The 21,453-nt window shown below is 35.2% G+C and overlaps 1 protein-coding gene across 1 annotated transcript in view; it reads right to left on the bottom strand.

Annotated features, from left to right (window-relative positions):
• Positions 1-394: 394 nt before the first annotated feature.
• Positions 395-21,453, bottom strand: part of SLC38A11 (solute carrier family 38 member 11) — a 26,887-nt gene continuing 5,828 nt past the window's right edge. The window contains exons 4-12 of the mRNA XM_009274898.1: positions 19,911-20,045; positions 18,146-18,211; positions 16,318-16,424; positions 15,691-15,770; positions 7,563-7,633; positions 6,436-6,597; positions 4,570-4,682; positions 3,775-3,906; positions 395-640 (exon numbers count right to left, since the gene is read on the bottom strand). Coding sequence (XP_009273173.1) covers positions 395-640; positions 3,775-3,906; positions 4,570-4,682; positions 6,436-6,597; positions 7,563-7,633; positions 15,691-15,770; positions 16,318-16,424; positions 18,146-18,211; positions 19,911-20,045 — 1,112 coding nt within the window. The remainder of the gene's footprint in view (positions 641-3,774; positions 3,907-4,569; positions 4,683-6,435; positions 6,598-7,562; positions 7,634-15,690; positions 15,771-16,317; positions 16,425-18,145; positions 18,212-19,910; positions 20,046-21,453) is intronic.

Genomic DNA, 21,453 nt, shown 5'->3' with positions numbered 1-21,453 from the left:
AATAAATATGCATTAAAAGATTATAAAATTAATAAAAACTAAATGACAGCAATGAAACATGGGAGATGTTTACATTCCTAAACATTTCATTTATAGCTTTTAAGCAGCATTGCAGACTAAGTTAAAAAAAATGTAGCCTTTTTTGATAGGTTTGCAAGTTATTCAAGTAATGTCTACTGAAAGGCACCTCTGAGAATTTCTGTTTCAACAGCTAAAACTTAAGTCTTATCCAGAAAAGAATGGCAGCATAAAACCAAGAATGTAAATACAGTTGTAGTTTAAAATTCTTAGTGCATACCAAAACATAAAAGCTCTTTGTTCCACTCTCCTTTAAACTGGCATATACGGCTTGCTGTGAGATCCACCTGATCTAGTCTGGAGATTGGCGTGCTACCTATGGTGGAAGTGTACTGTTATGAAAAGAAGCATTACTAGGGAAGCAGTAGAACATTTCTTTTCCATGGCTACATTCCTGGGGATGCAAGATAGTCAAAACAAACCCAACTGTCATCACTAGCACACCGACAGCAAGAATCAGGCAGGATATGAGGTTATCTGAATGGTTCCATCGCTCTTTGGACAGCCTTAGATAACACGCTGTTGGGATGATAAAAACAAGTGGGGTAGCACTCAGAACTCCCTGTGTGTGGGAAACAACAACAGAAAAAACCCTCATAAGCATGTATATTTAGATGTGAAGAACAAAAACCTAAATTTTTAAATGGTTGTGGGATTGATGCAACAGTAAAGCCAGAGAACAGAGGCCTTTTCCAGTGTTGCTATATGGAAAACTTTTTCAGTCACAAATAACTTGCAAATATATCTGTAAAACTATTTTAAATAATTCAGATTTATTTAAATGCTTTTGCTTTGCTGATTCAGAATAATATTTTATGTTGCAAGTACTATTAAGTCTGATTACCAGAAGTTTCTCAGCTTCAGAAGTACAGTAAAGGTCCAAACATAGTAGTTCTGCAATACTGTAACTGACTTAAAATATTTAAGATCATTCCATGTAGGAGTCTAGATATAATACTGCCTTAAAGAAAAAAAAAAGTGGAAACATGTAGCAGTTCAAAGAATTCTGATCAATTTCTACATTTATGATTTAGGTTGACTTCCCTATGAAAGCAAAGTTCCCTTTGAGAGAGTAGACACCCCCCACCCCCTTATTAAAAATTCAGCTCCTCTTTAAATGCTCTCCTAGATAGGGATAGATAAAAAGCACCTGCTTAAATGCTTTTTATAGTAAAGCCACTGCAGATTAACATGAGTTACATGCCAAGAGAGAGCATTTTTATGCAGAAATTTTGAACATTTACTTTGTCACATACTTAACAAATGTTATGTTTCAACTTAATCATGGTGAGGTAGTAATACAGCCTGCTGAATATCTTTGCATCATTGTTTTTATGAACTTTTGTATATTTTTATGGTAGAATCTGTTAACAGTGTGTACTGTACTAACAGCATCAAAAATAGGTACATGCACAAAGTATCATCTTCATAAAAACTGAGACTCAGACCCTTGACTCCTGTATGACTGAACGGTTTCCCTGGGGAATTACCACAGGGCAAACGCAATGGCTTGTGTTTTGTTTTAAAACCAGAAAGCAAGGAAAAAGCAAGCAGATTCAGAGAAACAGCAGCAAATGCCATCTGTGGTGAAGAGCCAAACCACAGCTCTTCCGCTGGGCAGAACACCTGTTGAGAAGACAGATCATCTTTCTTTCACATGTAAAGACTCTGCCTATTCATTTTTCTCTACTGGTGGATATCAAGACTGAACTATCTTTCTAAGCATAATGATTACATCCGATAAATACATACAGCTGTACTGTCAAATTCTCTCTTAAAGAGGAAAAAAAAACCCAACCCACAAGATATAAGCTACCCACTCAAATGCCTGGCTATCAACTTCTATTTGTAACTGAATCAAGCTATCAGCTTGACTATTGAGTAATTGCTTAGGCCTCGCTGGGTAAAGATACTGCATTGATGGAATGTTTGCTTTTGAGTGATTATTTTAAAACAATTTAATTCCAAATAGGAATCACATGTATTTATTCATGCTAGAAAGACTCACTGGCAGTTCTCTGGGGTAAATTTATTCTTAACATATTATACCATATAATAAATGTAAAATACATATACATATATAGACATATATGGGCACACATAGTTTATCAGGTTCATTATACCCGTATTTGGATATTTGGCCAGAATAGGCATGTGTGTATGCATGCACACATTTAAATACTTTTATTGGTGTGTATATACACACACAGGTGAATTTTCTGCACTTGTAATGTAAAAACAGAGGGGGAAAAAGATAGAAAAGTTACCAAAAGATGCCATGAATGAGAAATTTTAATGGAAACATACATCCTCACCAAACCAATAGGAATATTGTTTATTTTGAGCTAGTTATAATTTGGAAAGGATTAACTGAGAAGAAACTATGTAGGTAATTATTTTAAATAGAGGGTAATTGGATAGCTTATCTGAATATTCAGACCTGTTCTATAATATTAGTGCAAGCATGACCTGCTAAATCACTGCTACAAAATCACTCATTACCACTTGGTTAGCAGATAAATGGCACTGTGGATCAGAACAATGTACGTGTACCATAATGTACATACAAATATATGTATCATGTAGCATAAAGAACAACTCCCTCTGTTTTTTTCCATCAGTTTTAGGTAAGCATGCAATATATGGCTTGAAATTGTTAATGAATGCATGGACAAGGACATAAGGAGGCAATTCTAAAATATTTCTATAAAGAAGCAAAGGCTGCCCTTAAAAAGCTTTCTCCACCTTCTAACTTTTATATCCTGGAGTATGGTTATTTCCACATCTGATTTATTTATTAAAAATAGCTGACCTGAAATTGAAGGTAAACTGTTAAGATAAACAATGTTTATCATAAATGTAGATTGGATTTTTTTTTTAACATTTCCTTTGATTAAATGTACATTCTGTGCCAAAACAGACTGACTTCATCTGGTAAGTCTACTTTGCTAACTAGTAGTCTAGGACTCCAGTAGACTACGTGGCAGTTCTGGCCAATCAAAAAAGTTACATAAATGTGTTAAAACTGGTTCAAGTCAGTAAGTGCCTTGTGTGGCCTGCCTGGTAAGCTCCATCTCTGCTATGAGGCGATACCAGACACAAGAATGTTTACTGGCAAACAAAGCAGTTTCCTCCTAAAAATCATACACTTAGGTTATGAAATTACTCAGTTTTGCTCCCTGTTAAGCCCAAAGCAGGGAAAAATTCCAGTTACTATCTCTGTGGTCTCACTACTACTGGTTCTTTTTCTTTCTTTCCACCCCCCCCCTTTGTTTTTTGCCCCTTTGGCACAAGGCAGTCATTAGGATCTACCCCAGTGTTTAGTAATTTGCCAACTTCATCAGAAGCAGGGATCAGAGAAAGAAATGCTAGATTCAATCCTGCAATACAGTTAGGATGAGTATTTTAGTGATTTCCACTGCAGTTTAAATACATTTGGTTAAGTCACAGTCACTTGCCATCTCTCCAGAACTGTTCTAAAAGCCCTCCCCAATAATATGAACTTTACTTCCTGAACTTCCTTTCTCCTTTAATTACCCAATTTTGAAGTAGTGAATAATTCCCTTTTTCCTACTAACATTTCTACTGATTACTATGTTGAATTACATAAGCTTTTCAGTAGAGCTGTGGATTTTTCAGAGTTCTGTGTTATAAAAAAGTGATTTATTAAATAAAAGAGTATACAGGTTCACTTACATTCAGCTCTAAAACTATTCCAAGGCAATCATACACTAATGATACACCAGTCGCCACAGCAATGATAACTACTGTCACAACAATATGGAAAACTGTTGAGAGGTTCCCATGGAAAACCACATTGGCAATCACCTGAAACAGAACCACAATTTTAAACCTTGATTTTGCTCTTTATGTTAACGAACAGCTTATTCCAAATCTTCTAACCTTAGGAAACTAAAAGAATAGGTGAGAATACACTGACTGAACTTTACCTATCTTGCTTCAAGAAAACATCTTAATCCGCTTCCAGAAATAACTCGTAACAAGCATTATGAAAATTGCAGAACACTTGCAAGACTGACTTAGTTATACCTGCAGGATTTAGGGTACACTTACTTTCTTCTCATTTGCCCATTACAGAATAAAAACCACTTACAATTATTTATTGAACAGATGGATTTCCTAGATGGAGATACTTGCACAAAGCAAAACTAGTAAGCATGACAAATATGCTATTTTTGGCTATTCTCAACATAACAACAACAGTGACATTTATGCCAAACTTGGAATTTTAAGCAGTCCTGGTATTATTAAGTCATTATTAATCTAATATTGGATAAAATGATAATAAATGTAATACAACATTATATTGCCAGAATCTAAACAGTACAACTAGTACCTCATACAGCAGCAGACAGGATATGCGGATATTTATTACAGCTCAACCACTGACTTCAGCTACAATATGTATAATAATGCGAGAATATTAATATATATCAACATTGTTAAAGGGAGAATGGAACAAATTCTTACCTCTCTGGTCACAAAACATTCAAGGGGGAAGGTCAGAATTACAGTAACTCCATAACAAAACCTTCCAAATGTAGCAAGGTTGTCATCTCTACAGTAGTTTTCAAATATATCTCCTGAGGCATAGCAAAACATCAATTAGTTTGAACTTCATGACATTTGCCTATTTGCAAATTGAAGTGTAAGTTACTGGAGTTACTGGAGTAACTGAGACTTTCTGATCCCCTCTCTTGACGCATATCAAGAAACTAGTTACAGTCACAAATTACATCCAGGAGGAACTCTCACCCTATCCTGCTAGTAGCAGTGTTTTTATTTCAAGTAGCATTTATCTTTCAAAAATATTTTAACATATACACATTAGAGTTTGTCATCTGTTATCTTCCCCTTAGCACAGATTTTGTACGAGATGCTGGTGTTTGTTTAAATAAATATGTGACAGATTCAGAAAGAAAGCTTGTATATAAAAGATACATTTCCTTTAAAAATGCAATTCCTCTAACAGCAATTACACAAGGAAGACCACGGAGTTACCTCTGAAGAACTGCATTTCCCTGATAGTGACTAATCATAGCTGGTAAGCTGCAGTGAAGAATTTCAAATATTCTGACACTGAAAGCCCATTATAAACATATGGATTACTACCTAGCAAATCTTCTTACATCTAACAACAAAAGCACTGCTAGAGAATTCAAATCATCATCTTGCTTAGTGTTTACCACAAAGAATCTGGAATAATGATCTCTGAGGCACAAGAGATACTGCAAGACAGTGATCAGATGATCTACCAGGTCTTTTCTACCCGATTACTATACTGTCTTAGGATTTACTAGTTTTAGGATCACAATGGCACTGAAGAAGTAGTAAGGCGTACTTTTGAAAACAGCCAAAAGATTTTGACAGGGGAGGCCGAAGGTAGGCTGGAACCTGCTTACAGTAGAGTCATATGCTGAAGGATAGCTGCAGTCAGACCTTTCTATACTTGAAATATGTCTGCCAGTTTGCACTTAACCTATCTACAGTTGCATCTAGGACAGTAAGTTATTCTGCACAAACAGCACTGGAGGCAGGAAAAAAGGAGGACAGATCAATCAATAACCCACATCCTAGAATTCCTCTGTTCTCAACTACATGCTGCTGCTCATCAAGAAAGGAAAAAGCTTAGAAGCCTTCTTCTACAGTTTAGAACAGCACTATTAAATAACAGAAAATCTGCTTGCTCATGAAATGTGTATTTTTCCTGAAGAAGCTAATGCACTGAACAAACTTATGCCTTGTTCTTCTGAAAGCACCTTTTCCACTTCAACAAAATGATGTTAAACAGTATGATGCAACACTGATTATATGTATTTATACATATATGTATATTCATATACACAGAGGTGACAGTAGCATTAGTCACAGCAGAACAGCTGTTGTAAAGACAGGCAATATCTCTAAGTCAGAGCTAGGATGCTGTATTAGCACAGACAGGAAAAGATACAGGAGAATGTACAGAAATATATGCCAGGCACCCTGTAGAAAAATCAAGGCAATTTTTGTTCTTACTGCTCTCTGCTAGTGGACCATGTGGCTAAATTACAGATGTTTAGAACTCAGAAGTATTTTGATTATGGAAGTATTCAAAGGGGACTTTCACCGGTGAGGCTTACACTTGGGGATCTGACACCTATTAGCATGTAGCTGACATCTTTGTATCCTGTTTTGGTTGTTGGGTAACTACAAGGAATGTCCTAACTATTTCTGTCCAAACATAGTACAATTTTTGGCATTTTTACAATCACTAAGATATTAACAGCAAAAGTCAGACAGAAAGGCAGAAATGTAAGGATTACAGCAAGCACCAAAATTGAAGGATAAGCAGTTTACCTTCTGCGTATCCTGTAAAAGTCATATATCCACATGCAGCAAACACTATACTGATAACAACAGCGAGTGAGACAGACACATGTGTGACTCGAGACCAGTTCTTTAATGTGGGTTCTTCCAGAGACCCATATATTAAAAAGCTGTTATGGTTGCAGATGAATGCTGAAACACACAAAACAGTTAAAGCAAATGTATGAATTCATGCATATATAATAAATTTACAGAGTGTATATTCCAAGGTAGGAGACACAGCACTGTTTGAATCCACTCGTTATTAAATACAAACATTAATCCTGCAACGAGTGGCAAAGATAAATGGCTTGAATTTTTACTTATTTGATTTGATGAAGGTTTACATTCATCCTGAGATGATTCTGATTACATTACTCTGAAATGCCACACCATTTCGCACCCTGCCCACCTCCAATCCACCTCTATTTCATCTTCCTGCTCTTCTTTTGCTTAAGAACTCAACAGCAGTTTTGAGATTTTTTTTTTTTTAAATCCACAGAGCCATTTGCCACTTTCAGACTTCATAGGGCATCCATTTTAGGCAGCAGCAAGCATTGGGAGGCCTCAGATTATCACAGCATTAACAAGAAGTAATATACCAGACCCTCCAGGCAGGAACAGATTTTAGAATGAGGATAATGGAGGTGAGCTTAGACTCACCTGAATGGTTCATTGTGAGAAATGGGAAACAAGAGGCACTCTCTAGTGAACATATGCATTGCAGTCTAAGATTTTTCTGTTAGAGGTTATCCAAGAGAACGCAGAACGATAACAGCCTCCTCAGTTTATCAATTAGACTAATCCTATTGGTGCAGGTGTTTTAAGATGACCTGGACAGTTGAGCTGGATTCACGTGCCACATCACTCTCTCTCTCTTCTACAGGGGCAATAGCCTCTATAGGGCCGGATGGGCAATGGATGGGGATAATGTCTTAAACCATAACAATTAAATTCACCTATGGATGACTAAAAGTCAACTTCATTTTTTTCTAAACAAGCTTAACATGAATATAAAAAAAATTACAATTAAAAATATGCAATTTCTAGGTCCAAAATATTAAATATTTTTTTACAGTTGATCTGAATATTGAAAATAAAAAAAAAAAATTACTTACCAAATGACATCACCCCAACGGCTTGTACAGCATTTGATTTTGCAAATATCCATGCATTTTCTGATTTGGGTCTAAAACAGACATTTATTTTAATAGATCATCCTCTTTCTAACTATCAGTTATTAAAAATAATTTACAATACTATGCTGTAACACAGAACTGCTAGTCAGATCTCCAGAACTCTCTGAAGTAGGCCACAGTGTTCATCAAGAATAAGGTGAAACTAGGGAGACACCCTTCTCACCTCCCTTGTTTTGATTAAAGTATTTCTGTAATCAGTTTTTACAGCCAAAAATGTCAGCCTGTTTCAGTGACCAGTTTTGTAAATAAACTCTTCAAGTCACCATATACCAAGAAACAGCAACAAGGAAGGTAAAAGCTGTAACTGATTCTGACTAAGGTTATCTCAACCCCAAATCTCTTTTGACTATTTAGAGGCAATTTCTTCCTTTGAACTTGCAGATGTAATCTATGCAGTCTAGAGATACTTTTTTCCTAGACTACACATCAAGTGAGGCAGTTTGCCTTTCTTTACACCTGTTCCAACTATTCCTCATAGTAAAGGGATTCTGCTAGTTCCCAAAGAAGTGATAAAATAAAGTATAAGAGAGTATATAGTGACTTTTATAATCAGCAAGAATGTAGTATCCCCCACATCTGCTCCTCTAAGATAAACCCACAATTTTGGACCTGTGGTAATTGTAATTCTTACAGGAGGACCACAGAAAACCATCAGCAAACTTTGTTAAAATCCATTTGATGCATAAACTTCCTCTCTGAATAAAGCGCCAGAAAGAAGGAAATTGAGAAGGACACGAAACATCCTTTTCCAGAACTACAATTTGCTAAAAATACCAAATGAAATTCACAAGCCACTTGAACATTATGTTTGTAATATTAAAGCACAGACAAAGGAACAGTACAGAGAGGCTTTCTCATAAAACGTTGGCTGCTGCTGCCTTTGATTGCTCTGTTTTTATTTAGAGGGAAAGCTGCTGCCACCTGAGGCCTTAGCTGCTATTTTCCTACTGCCCTAGAAAGCAGTATGGCACTCACGCCAGCTCTGTGAAGGTAACAATGGCAGCTTTGTCTCTCCCTCTATCTGGTGATAACTAGCTTGTTTTGACAGCCGTAGTGGCATATGCTATGCTAGGTTTCATTGCTTTCAAACGTTTAAACTCTACCCCCACCCTCTAAAAAGAAAAAAAAACCAAAACCGATGTTGGTGTTTCCCCTTTCAGAACTCTCATCTTACTATAATAGCTTACTATTTCTTGAGAGCTCAAATAGTCAATCCTTCCTTTTCTATATTAAAAAAACAGATTTAGCATCTAATGCACATTCAGTTCAGACTTAGAGCACCTTTTTGGCTCTTAAGCCGTGGTTGCTAAGCTTAACTTTGAAGTGAACAGAACCCGAGCATCAAAAATCAAGTTTTTTTTTGTCCTTAGTTGCAGTATATTGTCTTGACTACTGTAACATACTGCTTCTAGTCTTAAGCAGCTGAATATGGCCCTCCTAAAACATTCTTAGACTCAGCATGTAGATGTAATAAATACTATGGATGAAATAGAGGTATCTGGTATTTGTCTTGTGAAATAGGAGTTCTGACCCACTATAGCTGCTGTAGTTCCTTACATAGAATAGCCTTCTCTAACTTGATGCCACTCATTTCAAATCACTAGAGATGTCTGTGGACAATTCATATTCATAATTTTGAATGTATTTGTTTTCAGGAAAACATTCACATCTGATTGGAAAAAAAAATCAGTAATATTCTAAAATAAAAATAGAATACAGAAAGCTCACATTACAACCATTCCATAGCCACTAGAGGTCAGCTTTGATATCAAACATACAGAATGAAAATTTGTTTTATTATCTTTTGACAACAGAATTTGTGAGTCTCCTTACCCCCTTCCCTATTAATAATTAACATGTAGATTACCTAATACCCTATAAACCAAAATCTTTTTTAAATGCACAGAAATAAAGAATGCTTTTGGCTGAAACCCTTTTAATTTCTGTGAAAATGGTACATCCTGTGCAACACTACAACTATATTATAAGCTCCTATAAATAGGGTTTTAAAAAAAATGGAATGTCAAAAGCATGTGAATTTCAGTTGAAACATTTTGAATAAAGTGGCCAAATAATCAACTGGGGGAGGGGAAATCACAGGAGCTAGTTTTCCTCCTGCACAGTGTTAGCTTATGCACTAGTAATATGCAACAGACCAAAATACAGCTTTGCTTTATGGATGAATGACAAATCAGATTAGGAGTATTATCTGTGGGAAAAAAATCCAAAAGAAAAAAATCCTGCTTATTTAGCAGCGTAAGAAGATAATGTCCTTCCATTCTAGTTGTGGAATGGAGGAAGAATTTCAGATCCATGATTTGAACACTACCAGCAGACTGCAACATCATACAATGCATGTTGGTATAGATGACATATGCAACAATATATGACTATTTCTTACAGTAAGTCATATACAGCTGCATGTGTTTTGAAAAACATTTTCATACCTTGGGAATAGAAGGATCTCACACAGATGTGATATGTAAACTAGGAAGTGGAAGCAACACAGTAAGACATTTCACTTCTGAGCATTTAGAACTAAGAGTCAACAGCTCTAGAGTTCTGACCATATCAACAACAAATCACCCCCAAGTCCAGTCTGCAGGACATACAGACTTATGCAAAGCTCCTGGAAAAGGGTGCGGGTGACACGGAAGTGTCTATATAAAATAAGACTTCAGACTGGGAAAGAGAAAATTGTGTCAGGAAACAGTAGCTGTTAGTTATGGAAGAACTGTACAGTGAATAATCACTTAAAATGACTCACAAGACAAAGGGCATCTAATGGAAATATCAAGTGTCAAGGTAAACATACATACATTCATATAAATACTTGCGTCTGTGTAGGCAGATGCATACATAGGCTGAAAGTCTATCACAAGAATAGCAGGTAACACTATACCTATTTTGCTTTTTCAATCCTGCTGCTACTGTTCAAGATGGATTTTTTTTTTTTCCCCTTGAGAAGAACCTTTGTTCTGACCAGTTTGACCTACATTCTTGTTAGGAGTTGTTAGGGGAAGATTTTAACTTCTGCTCATACAAGAATAGCAGTAGCTGCAAATATCCATGAATGACAAAACCAGCTATCTTACTGCTCCTCCCACACTGTATAAAAACACAGGCTATGCCTGCATGAACACAAAATTTTTTTCATGCTGGAGAAGTAGTTACATGAAACACAATGAAAGTTAACAGAATAAATACATTTGTGATACTAAATGCATTTGTTGAGAGCTGTACTGTCTATCATATATAGTAGAAGTTGTAACACAAAGTAAAAGCTAAGAGGTAGTATAACTGTGATTTTTGGAACAAAAATAATAAAAGATCGAATGAAAATACATTCCAAGGGAGATCCCAGACAGGAAGAAGTCTCAGTTGAAAGTAAGACAACAGCAAGACAGACTGACAATTAGAACTGTCCATAGGAAGGTAGTGAAACCTAGCGATGAAGAAAGCCTAGAGGTTAAGAAAATAAGACTCTACTCAGTCTTCAGTATACTTAAGGGAAAGTATAGCATAATAAACATGCTAGTGAGTTCAAAAAAGTTTTGAAAATATTCATGTTTATCTACATAAGAACAGGGAAAAATGAAAAGAACAAATGAACCAGGCAAAGGTTAAGACCTCCTAACAGAGTAAAAGGTGTTTCACATCCCCATCACGAGTATGAGTTGGAGAAATTTGTTAGGCAGTCTAAAACAGCATATCTTCTACTTCTTGTAAAACATTTACAGTATAATATTCCCCATCTTAAGATCCATGCTATGCAAAAATCTTTTCTGTCATTTATGTAGAAATGCTGCCAAATATAATACAGCAGCAGAGTGCATCAGAAGCAAACTACCTTGAAGGAGGGCAAGAGAAACATACATCCTTGATCTCAACCCAGCTTGCAGGTATGAAACACTGACTGAAAAAAAAAAAAGTTAATTTCTAGAGAGGAAGCAAAGTCCTATGTTTGACAGGGGAGATACACATTGGAATGAGCAAAAGACTTCCACTGTTTTGGACTGAAGATCAGTTACAAACCACCAAGTTTAGGTGCAAACCGATAGTTATCAAAATAATCCAGGAACACATGGCAGATTAATTCAGGTTTAATTCGATCATTTAGACATTTAGGAAACTAACTGTAAAATTTCAATTCAATTACATTCTAAGGTAAAAATACCTTTTTAGTTTTTGTTTAAACTTTAAAGATACTGAAAAAGTTTATAAATCCTGAATATAACTTCAATCAATATAATGGAAAGAAAATCAGTAATGCTCACATCAGCCTTGAATTTCATATTAATCAAAGTCATCTTGGCTGTTAAAGAACACAGACGAGGCAAAGCTATATGTCATCCCCACTTTGTTACAGCTGCTTTAACTCCTCTTTCTTCCTTAATGATCTACTTAGCAGTTCTGTAAATATATGGTAGCTTAGGTTTTATTTTTTAATTTCATCACACATCAAAGTTCATCTTTGCTTACTATTGGATTATTTATATGAAGGAAAGAATCAACTTTCTACTTTCAAGTTATTTTCCTGAACACTTGGTGTTTCATCCCTGTGATCAGCTGCCAGTTGAGTAATTCTCACATCCTATTTATGTGTAGCAGATGCTCTTGAAGTTTTTCCTAGAGATTCATGTATTATGCAGACACTGACATCATGACATTCTTTCCAAAAGAACACCAAACTGAAATGATCCATCTTTATACACTACATAAAATACTGCTTTTTACAGCAATGAATGTTAGTTTCGGCTTTGAAGGATGAAGTTATTTTATGCAGTATTAACATACTGCACATTTACAGTTTGAGATACTTCTAACCCATTGTTTTTGACCACAGTAGAAAAATACTCAGCTATGAGCAGGCGGAAATAAAAAAAAAAAAAGTACCTGTTTCCTATTTTTCATAAGAGGAAATAAATTAAACCAAATAATCCCTCATCATAAATACATTATTTTTTTTCTTGAGAACTAACAAGAAAATAACATTCCTATAATGTCCCTGGACAACCCGCTCCACTCCCAAAGCAACTAAACAAATAAAATAAAAATGCAACACTCTAAAGACTTATAATTGCTGTTTCTCAGCCTACAGTTTCAAGCACATCAAATCATTAAAACAGTAATAAAGTTGTTTCGCTGATGGCCTAACACATTGCAGAAAGTTCCTAGGAAAGATAATATTCTCTGTTGTCCAAATAATAGATACAATTTTCAACTAGAACATGAATTGCATGTAAGCAAAAAGAGTTTTATTATTCCCAGATAATCTTCTTGTACCTCTCAAAGGGAAGCAATCTTCACTTTGAAAAATCTAAAGGTAAGTGAAAACTGATTACTACTCAGAGAGTAATTATCGAAGTGGGAAGATATCTGAATGGGATTCCAGTGGAACCTGACCTGAGTCCAGCACTTTTGAATGTATTCAGCAGTAACTTGAAAGACAGAACAAAAAGTAAGAAGATTCTTAACAGAAAGCTTGCAATGTGCAGTTACACAAGCATGTGTTAACACAAGCACCCTAGAGAACAGGGTGAAAAATCATAAATATGTTGGCAAATGGAGAAATCGTCTGATAAAGCAGTATTCAATCCTGTAATGACAAATTCTACAGTTATGCAGGGGAAAAAAGGCTTCACGAGAACAGGGCAGGGGGGGAACAAGCGAAAAAAAACCCCAAACTTCACAAGAACAGAGTAAAAGAAATGAAAAATTGCCAGCTCACAGTTCTGCAGAGAAGGCCTTGGCACTTCTGTTAGACTGCAAACTCAAGGCATGTCCACAATGTCATGCTATTTTCCAAAGAGGCAAACATCAAACTAGGTTACATAAACTGGCAATCCCCAAAAGATATACTTGAAAGGGACCTCAAGACACTTCGAATGTAAAATACCTCAATCTTTCTTCTCAGCTTCTCAATAGGAATACCACAGGCATTTGGGGCACCACGATATCACTTTAATTTCCAGAGAACTTAAGGCAGCCATTGAGAATGATCAGTAGCACAGGAAATGACAAGAAGAGTTTGTTTAGTCTATAGAAAGGATCACCAAAGGGGGGCAAGTTACAGCTCTTTACAGGTGTTTTTCAAGCATTTGAAAAAGAATGAACAGTTTGCTGTCCATATACACCGTGGTTAGGCCAAGAAGCAATCAAGAAGCAATCAACATGAAATGCAGTAAAAAGAGACATACGATACACATTTAGGAAGAATTCACAAGAAAAGGCTAGTTGAGAACTGGAATGGGAAATCATGGAATTGCCAAGAACAAACTAGACAATCACCTGTCATCAATGACAAGCATACAATCAGTTCTGCAGTGTAACAATGGTAAGGGATTAAATATTCTCTCTTGGCCCCATCAAGCCTTCGTCTAGGATTGTACCAATTCTTTTCCTATATGACAGATCTGAGGATTGTGTTTCATAATCGTGATTTTTTTTAAATCTCCGAAAACTTCAACTTCTATTTTATTTTAATAAGGATTCACAGTAAATGTGTTACTTACTTGTTTCACTTGTCATAATACTATGATGGGACCCATATTAAAATTTATTAGTGTTCTTTATTCTCATTGCAGAAAAAGAGATGGCATACCATTATACCATTAACAAAATATTAGGAGAGGGTTTTAATAATTAAAGTATATGTCTATTTCTAACTGTAAAACACAAATAGTAAAAATAGGCATCGATAGCATGTTTGTGAGGTAAAAAATTCTGATAAACAGTTTATCAACTTGCTAGATGCATTTTTGAAAACAAGAAGTGTAAAGGCAAAAATGGAAGTCTCTAAAGAATTAAAAAGTAAAACTTCAAGAATCACTCAAAACCCAGCATTACTTATTGTAATAAAAAATAAAGCCACGCATTCCGTAATTCTCAGTGCATCACAACTGTTGAGATGTTACCATAGTAACAAGGTCATCAGTAACCATTTTATATAGCTTCTTCCTTTTTTGACGGGGGATTTTGAGATTACTCTTTCAAATACCCCTTTAACACACAGTATGAAAAACATGCTGCTTCAGAAAGATGATGGGGGGAAAGTCCCACACTGTTCTGAGTGCATTGTTTTATGGATGATAGACAACATCATCTGGTATAACTTTAGAAACTGCTATTCTAGCCATCTTCCTAGCATTAAACGTGAATGCCCTGCAATTAACCCACGTATCACAGCAGTAACACAAATGAACAATTATGCGTAACACTGCTGAAACAATCATGGAGGAAGAATCCACTTCTTACAAAAACATTAGAAATACTATATAAAACTATTCCAATAAATAAAAAAGCACATTCAGAAAAAAAGTTCATTGTCTTTATTAATATATCTTCACATTTAAAGGATAAGGAAAAAGGCAGACCTTCTAGGCCATAAAGGAAAGATAATAGATTCATAACACTTTCTTGCAATATAATTATAAAAATATTGCCACAACACACATTCATGTGTACTAAATTGTCTAGAACACTCCAATGTCCAATGTTAAGTACCACTTTCAGAATATGAGCGCTGGAAACCAGTTTTGCATGCTTATATTTTTGTTTTCTCAAATGATAAAGTTTTTATAATTGTGTTCTCTTTTTTCTTTTCATTATTTGTATTCAGTTTTTATTATGAAATCATTATATTAACAGAAGAAGAAATATACCTAAGATACTATCTATTTTAAGATTGTAAATATAGGCCATCTGACAATAATGGAAAAAATTAAAGATTTCTCAAATGACAAACAAGCTCACATGCCCATTCAGGAGCCACCTGCTATTAGCCATATCACCCGCAATTTCCAATTAATCTGTAGGGTTTTTGAGACTTGTTCTAAATTTGCTTATGTGCAATAGAAGGGAAAAAAAAGGATAAAGTATGTTTTAGCAGTTCATTTTGTATTACTGTTAATACAGATTTGTTTTTTCAATTATGTGTCTCTCCCAAAACAGCCATGTTCCAAAACTATGCAAATATATGTAATAGTGAAATAACAGATTACATATGATCAGAAATTAACTTTGTGGCAAGTGTAAGAATACTCACACTTGTGGACTGAATGTTACTGTTCTCACCATCACAATAATCAGGATGACAATGGTTAAAATCAGAGAAATAAGAGATACCTGTAGAGGTATAAACACAAATTCAATCAGTAAGCTGCTGAAAGGTTGTCCTCTTTGCTGCATAATGTTCTTTTTTTTTTTTGAAGATTAATTAACAAGCAAGTAAAGTTCTAAGTATCACGTGTCAAATATTTATAATTAGAAAGCTTGTCCTATATCATCATCTTTTAATTTGTTATTCTTTTTGAGTAACTAGCCAATTGCAACTATTTGTCTAATTTTAAGTGCTATTCCCATTTAAACATCTCTAATCAACAGTGCTCAGCATTTCAAGATCAGGCCTATATCCCCCAGTGCTTTACAAGATTTGAGTTCTACTAGCAGTAGATGGAAAAATTCCAGCGATTCATATGGAGACCAAAGTTTTGCTTAAACTATTCCAAGTTTTCCGATATTTCTTGGGACAGAAGACAGTCTGAACTTCTAAAATATTTAACATGCTCTAGCCAGATGTAATACAGTTCAAATACATTAAGTTATGACTGGCACTTATTTTCTAATTGCATATAGAAAAGTAAACCAAAAATCAACTGCTATTATGATTTACCTTTCCCAGTTTTGCTATGTCTCGATATAAAGATATAGGCAAGGTAAAGATGATGGTGGTAAGAAGAATTATGAAGTGACGGTCAGTAAGTACGTTATCTGGTCCAACTAAAGCAAAAAAGAAAATAATTTATTTCTCTAAGAGACTGACATGAGGAACAGCTTAGTTACATTTGAAAGGCTAGGAGTAACAAACTCTGATGTTGACTAGGCTTTTATCCCCTTTATTCAAGCTAAGTAACACTGAAATAAAGACTAGGCATTAACTAACCTTGAGGAAGCCATACACAGCATGCGCATAATCACAAGAATTCTGCAAATTCAAACCAAATGCATAACATATGGGATATATTATACCAAAACTTGGAAGTCTGGCATTTCTACATATAGATTAATTTCTTTCATCATGCCAATGGTCAATGTTGGCAGACTGCAAGTAAAACATTCTACTACTTCTTTCTGCCATTTACTCTTCAGGATTTTTTGACACTGTGCGTTGAAATCAATTACTGTGCTGTTGAAGATAAGCAAATTCTTAAAGAATGATCCTAAAATAAACTAACTTTGAGGTTTCTTTTGAGCACCTCCTTTCTTGCTGTCAGCTGGCTTCCACTTGCAAAATACAGATTACCATGTGAAGGCAACAATAATGTTATAATATTCCCTGCAATCAGTGGGATTTATTTGTACAACTGGTGCTTTTTTCAAGCCAATGACAACTTAAAATAAAACATATCTCAATTTCAGTCAGATTACCATGAATCATGGGCTTGAATGAAAGCTTGCTGAATAATTATGGCTGGAAAGTGACTGGCAATTGACATGGAAAGTCTGTGTTCAGTTACCTCTATTCTTCGGGAGATTATAATGCTTTCCCACCTATTTCCAGGCAGGCATTCTACCAGCCAGGTGAAAAGATGTGCCATGCTGGGGGTTTCTCCTATTACAGAATTCATACTGTATATAAATTATTACATATTCACTGTCACTATCATTCTGAACAGGTATTCACAGAACAACAGAGTGTGACAGTTAAAACTGCATCCACACCTTGCAGGCTTCACCTGCTGAAAATTATAGTCCTCCTGTGGGAATCGAACAGTTCATACAAACACTAATTTCCACTTCACTGCAGACATGTTCTTTTTAGTTTAATTTACCAGTGAAGAATGTTTTAATTTAGCTGTCTTTGTGCTAAAGTAGATGACAAATTGCTCCACTGATTCTGCTGTGAAAACTTACAGCAGAGGAAGGGTAACAAGTGCATGAGTTAAAAAGCTCAAAATGTCACATCAGGTTTTGCAGTGAATATCTAAGAGAAGTGAAAGTTACATATGCAGTTCATGACCAACTATTACAGATATGCTTAAGTAAGCATTAAATCCATTATATTATTGGCAAGTCATCCAGAATTATTCACTAGATAAAGTGCAGTTTCAGTATTCAAATGATTATTATAGGAAATATCTAAAAAAGACGACAAAATATTATGACCTTGTAAATATACCACTGTGGAAGACTCCTTCTATTTGCTTAATACTTCATTGAAACATGTGGTCTCTTCACTAACACTGAGTCCAATGATAACCGAGGACTAGGATTCATATTTTTTTTTTGAAAAAAACTTTTTAAAAAAAAAAAAAAACACGAAAAAACCCACTCACACAAATATGCTTCAAGTTCTTAACTTGAACTATATTTAAGAGTAATTTAGAAGAAAAGTAACAAGTAAGACTTCAGACTGACACAGGATGGTAATCCCTAAATACTTATCCTATATTCCCATCCAATACATTTTCCCCATTCTGAATTTTTTAAATGCATCTTACCTCCAGGAATTCTCTGAAAAACTTTAGTTAAAGTGTCTCCTGTTATTATGTTGTAACTGATCATAGCTTAAAGAAAATAAAATTTTTTGTTAGTACAAGTCAAATATGAAATATTTGACAAATATTTAATACACATATTTTGTAGACTTCAGGATTATATGCCACTGTCCCTTTTGTATGAATTCGGGCTAGCACCAACAACTTCTAAGTTTCAGGTTTAAAACAAAATTTAAAAAAAGTTCTTTAATGGTGTCCCCCCCGCCCCTTTTTTTTTAAATAGGTACAACCTAAGCAAGAATCCAGTCTGATAAGCAAGGCCGTTGTGCTGACTTGCCGTACAAACTTACTTCAGAAGAGGAAAAAAAGGCTTTTTAAAATTGTTTCTAACAGAAATACTTTGTCAGTTTATTTTCAAATTCTTGTTTCTATTTAGTAAAGTTTTTGTGTTAATCTAACCAGTCCTGCAATCAAATGCACAGGCCTTCCTAGCTCATGCAAAAAGTTCTCAAAATCTTTAAACCAGAAGAAAGTAGAAGAAAATAGATGAAGATATCAGATATGGACTTCCATTCCTTCCTCTCATTAATAAGAACTGTGGCCTTAACATCAATATTTCATTCTTATCTTATTCTACACTAGAAGTGTGTATATGTGTGCATGTGTGTGTATACATACACACAAAATATATTTATATACTCATGTGATCTTCATCATTTAGACAGCATACATATAGGTATTGACCTTAACTAATGTATAAATATTCACTGTTGTGAAATTGTAAGTCATTAACACTACTTACAGAAATAAATTCAAGCACATACATATGCATAACTAGTTCCATAGTAAGGACTGAGATCTTTACAATTCTTTTCCATATTCTCTATGAAGCAGTAATTATACTCTTTTTTAAGTAAACATGTGTAATGTTGTTGCCTGCAGTAACAGTAACTTGCTCCCTTAAAAATTTCAGCTACCTGTAATAAATTCAGACTCATTATTCCCAAAGTAGGAATTTTGATCTGGGACTCTGTGGTCACTGAGTCTAGACTCTTGGTATCTCAAGTCACCACCTCTTGCAGCCCCACGTGTGAAAATATCAAGCTTATTTAAGATTTAATTATGTTATTACTGTAGGGCACAGATTCAGAATATCACTTTATTTTAAACTTCTGGTCTAATTAATTCCTGCCCAGATTATACCTGTTTGTTCTTTTACTATTTCTTCTTCAAAGGGGTCTTGACTGCCCAATTTCCTAGTAGTTCATTGGGTATGAGGATGAATTAATTCTTTTGAAGAGCAATGACAGCACATGATGTTCAAGCAAGATCTGATCAGTAGCTTCTCCAATGACAGTAATACATCATCTTTGGAAAAAATATTAATTCAATATAGTCCTAAAGTCATACTTTCCTTTTTTTTCAGGCACATCAAATCTGTGCTCTGTTACTCATTCTAGAACAGAATCTCTGCTTTGCTATTTCTCATAGCTACTTTTGTCATTAATTTTTAAGTGTGTGATCATGAATTTCTCTATTACATTTCAGTGCATTTTATTATTCTGGTCCTACAATTCATTGAATTCTTCCTCAGCCATTCTTCAGAACACATCAATTAATTTTTTTTTTTTTTTTTTTTTTACAGGAAAGAGGCATATACAGTATATTCTTTACAGAGTTCTTAATATTTAACCAGTGAAAGAATGAGGTAACGTGAAAAAGCTTGTTATTTATAAAACTTAAACATTTATATTTTATGTGATCTTACCAATAAATGGATATAAAAATTGAAGAGTCGAAAGAATTAGATAACCTACAAGACCATACGTTTTTCTGACCAGCTCTTGATAGGTGTTGGTACCGGAGAGGTTTCCTCCTTTGATCAGTAATATAATGGAATAATCTGTTAAAATATAAAATTACTGTTAAAGACAGTATGAACCAACTTGTAGTTGGTTACTGCTCATCTTTTTCACTGCTTAAAAAAAAAAAGTCTGTAAAAAGGAAAACAGTGGCACTGGGAAGAGCAGGGATGAGAAAACTCACAAAGGATCTCAATCCACCAAAACCAGGAGTTACAGGCTCATACTGGAAGGAAATTCCAGCTTTCCCAATTAGGGACAGCAGAAACAGACTCATTTTCATTGGTTTCCAGTATGGTCAAAGGGAACGAGAACTGTCACGAGCACCAAAAAAGGAAAATTCAATTAATAATGCAGAGGGTTCCTGAATGGATGGAGCATTTGGTTATACCCTGAAAGGGGGGTAAAACACAAGGACTGCCTGTCTCATGGAACTCTCAATCACTTTACTCAGCTATTTATACAAGTTTGTGAAAGGTAAAGCCTGGTTAGTATTTTCTGTCTTCTCCATTGTTTACGATAAAATATTATAAACATTTCTATTGGAAACTTTTAAAATAAAACACATGCAAAGTGATTTATCTGGAAAACCATGAAGCAATGATCAGCCTTGAGACAGAGCTGATGTCACGGACGGAATAACTCCCAGACTGAACCTCAACTTTTTATGAAGAACAGTTCGAAATACTGCTGTTATGTCAAGCTATGCTTTAGTATTCATTTGAGCACCATGGGATTTTTCCAGTCCAGATTAGTTACACCACAGAATTTATTACCTTAGTGAAGATGTCTTGACAGATAGTAGCTAGACCTCATCTATTCCTCATCTGGCTTTCACTTAGCTTGTAATCTATGCTGCGATAGGAAGAGTTCCTTTCTGTGAACAGTATTGGTGTTTATTATCTTCTGGGAATGACTAAAATTATGAAATTTTCAGTCTTTACAAAGGAGATTTCTAGCATTTGTTAATGTGAAAGCCAATCCAGAGATTCCCAGTAGCTTATGCAATTCTTACACAATATATACTTACACTATAATTGGGAGCAGACAAAAGCAGAGATACAGAAGTGTTCGTTATCTATTATTATCTGCGGGTCTTGAAGGAACTGGCAGATGAAGTTGCTAAGCCACTATCCATCGTATTTGAGAAGTCATGGCAGTCCAGTGAAGTTCCCACTGACTGGAAAAGGGGAAACATAACCCCCATTTTTAAAAAGGGAAAAAAGGAAGACCTGGGGAACTACAGGCCAGTCAGTCTCACCTCTGTGCCTGGGAAGATCATGGAACAGATCCTCCTGGAAGCTATGGTAAGGCACATGGAGGACGGGGAGGTGATTTGAGACAGCCAACATGGCTTCACCAAGGGCAAGTCCTGCCTGACTAACCTAGTGGCCTTCTATGATGGAGTGACTACATCAGTGGACATGGGAAGGGCTACAGATGTCGTCT

Source organism: Aptenodytes forsteri, unplaced genomic scaffold, assembly GCF_000699145.1.
Source record: "Aptenodytes forsteri isolate BGI_AS27 unplaced genomic scaffold, ASM69914v1 Scaffold255, whole genome shotgun sequence".
Taxonomy (NCBI): Eukaryota; Metazoa; Chordata; class Aves; order Sphenisciformes; family Spheniscidae; genus Aptenodytes; species Aptenodytes forsteri.
This window is presented reverse-complemented; position numbering and strand designations above follow the sequence as displayed.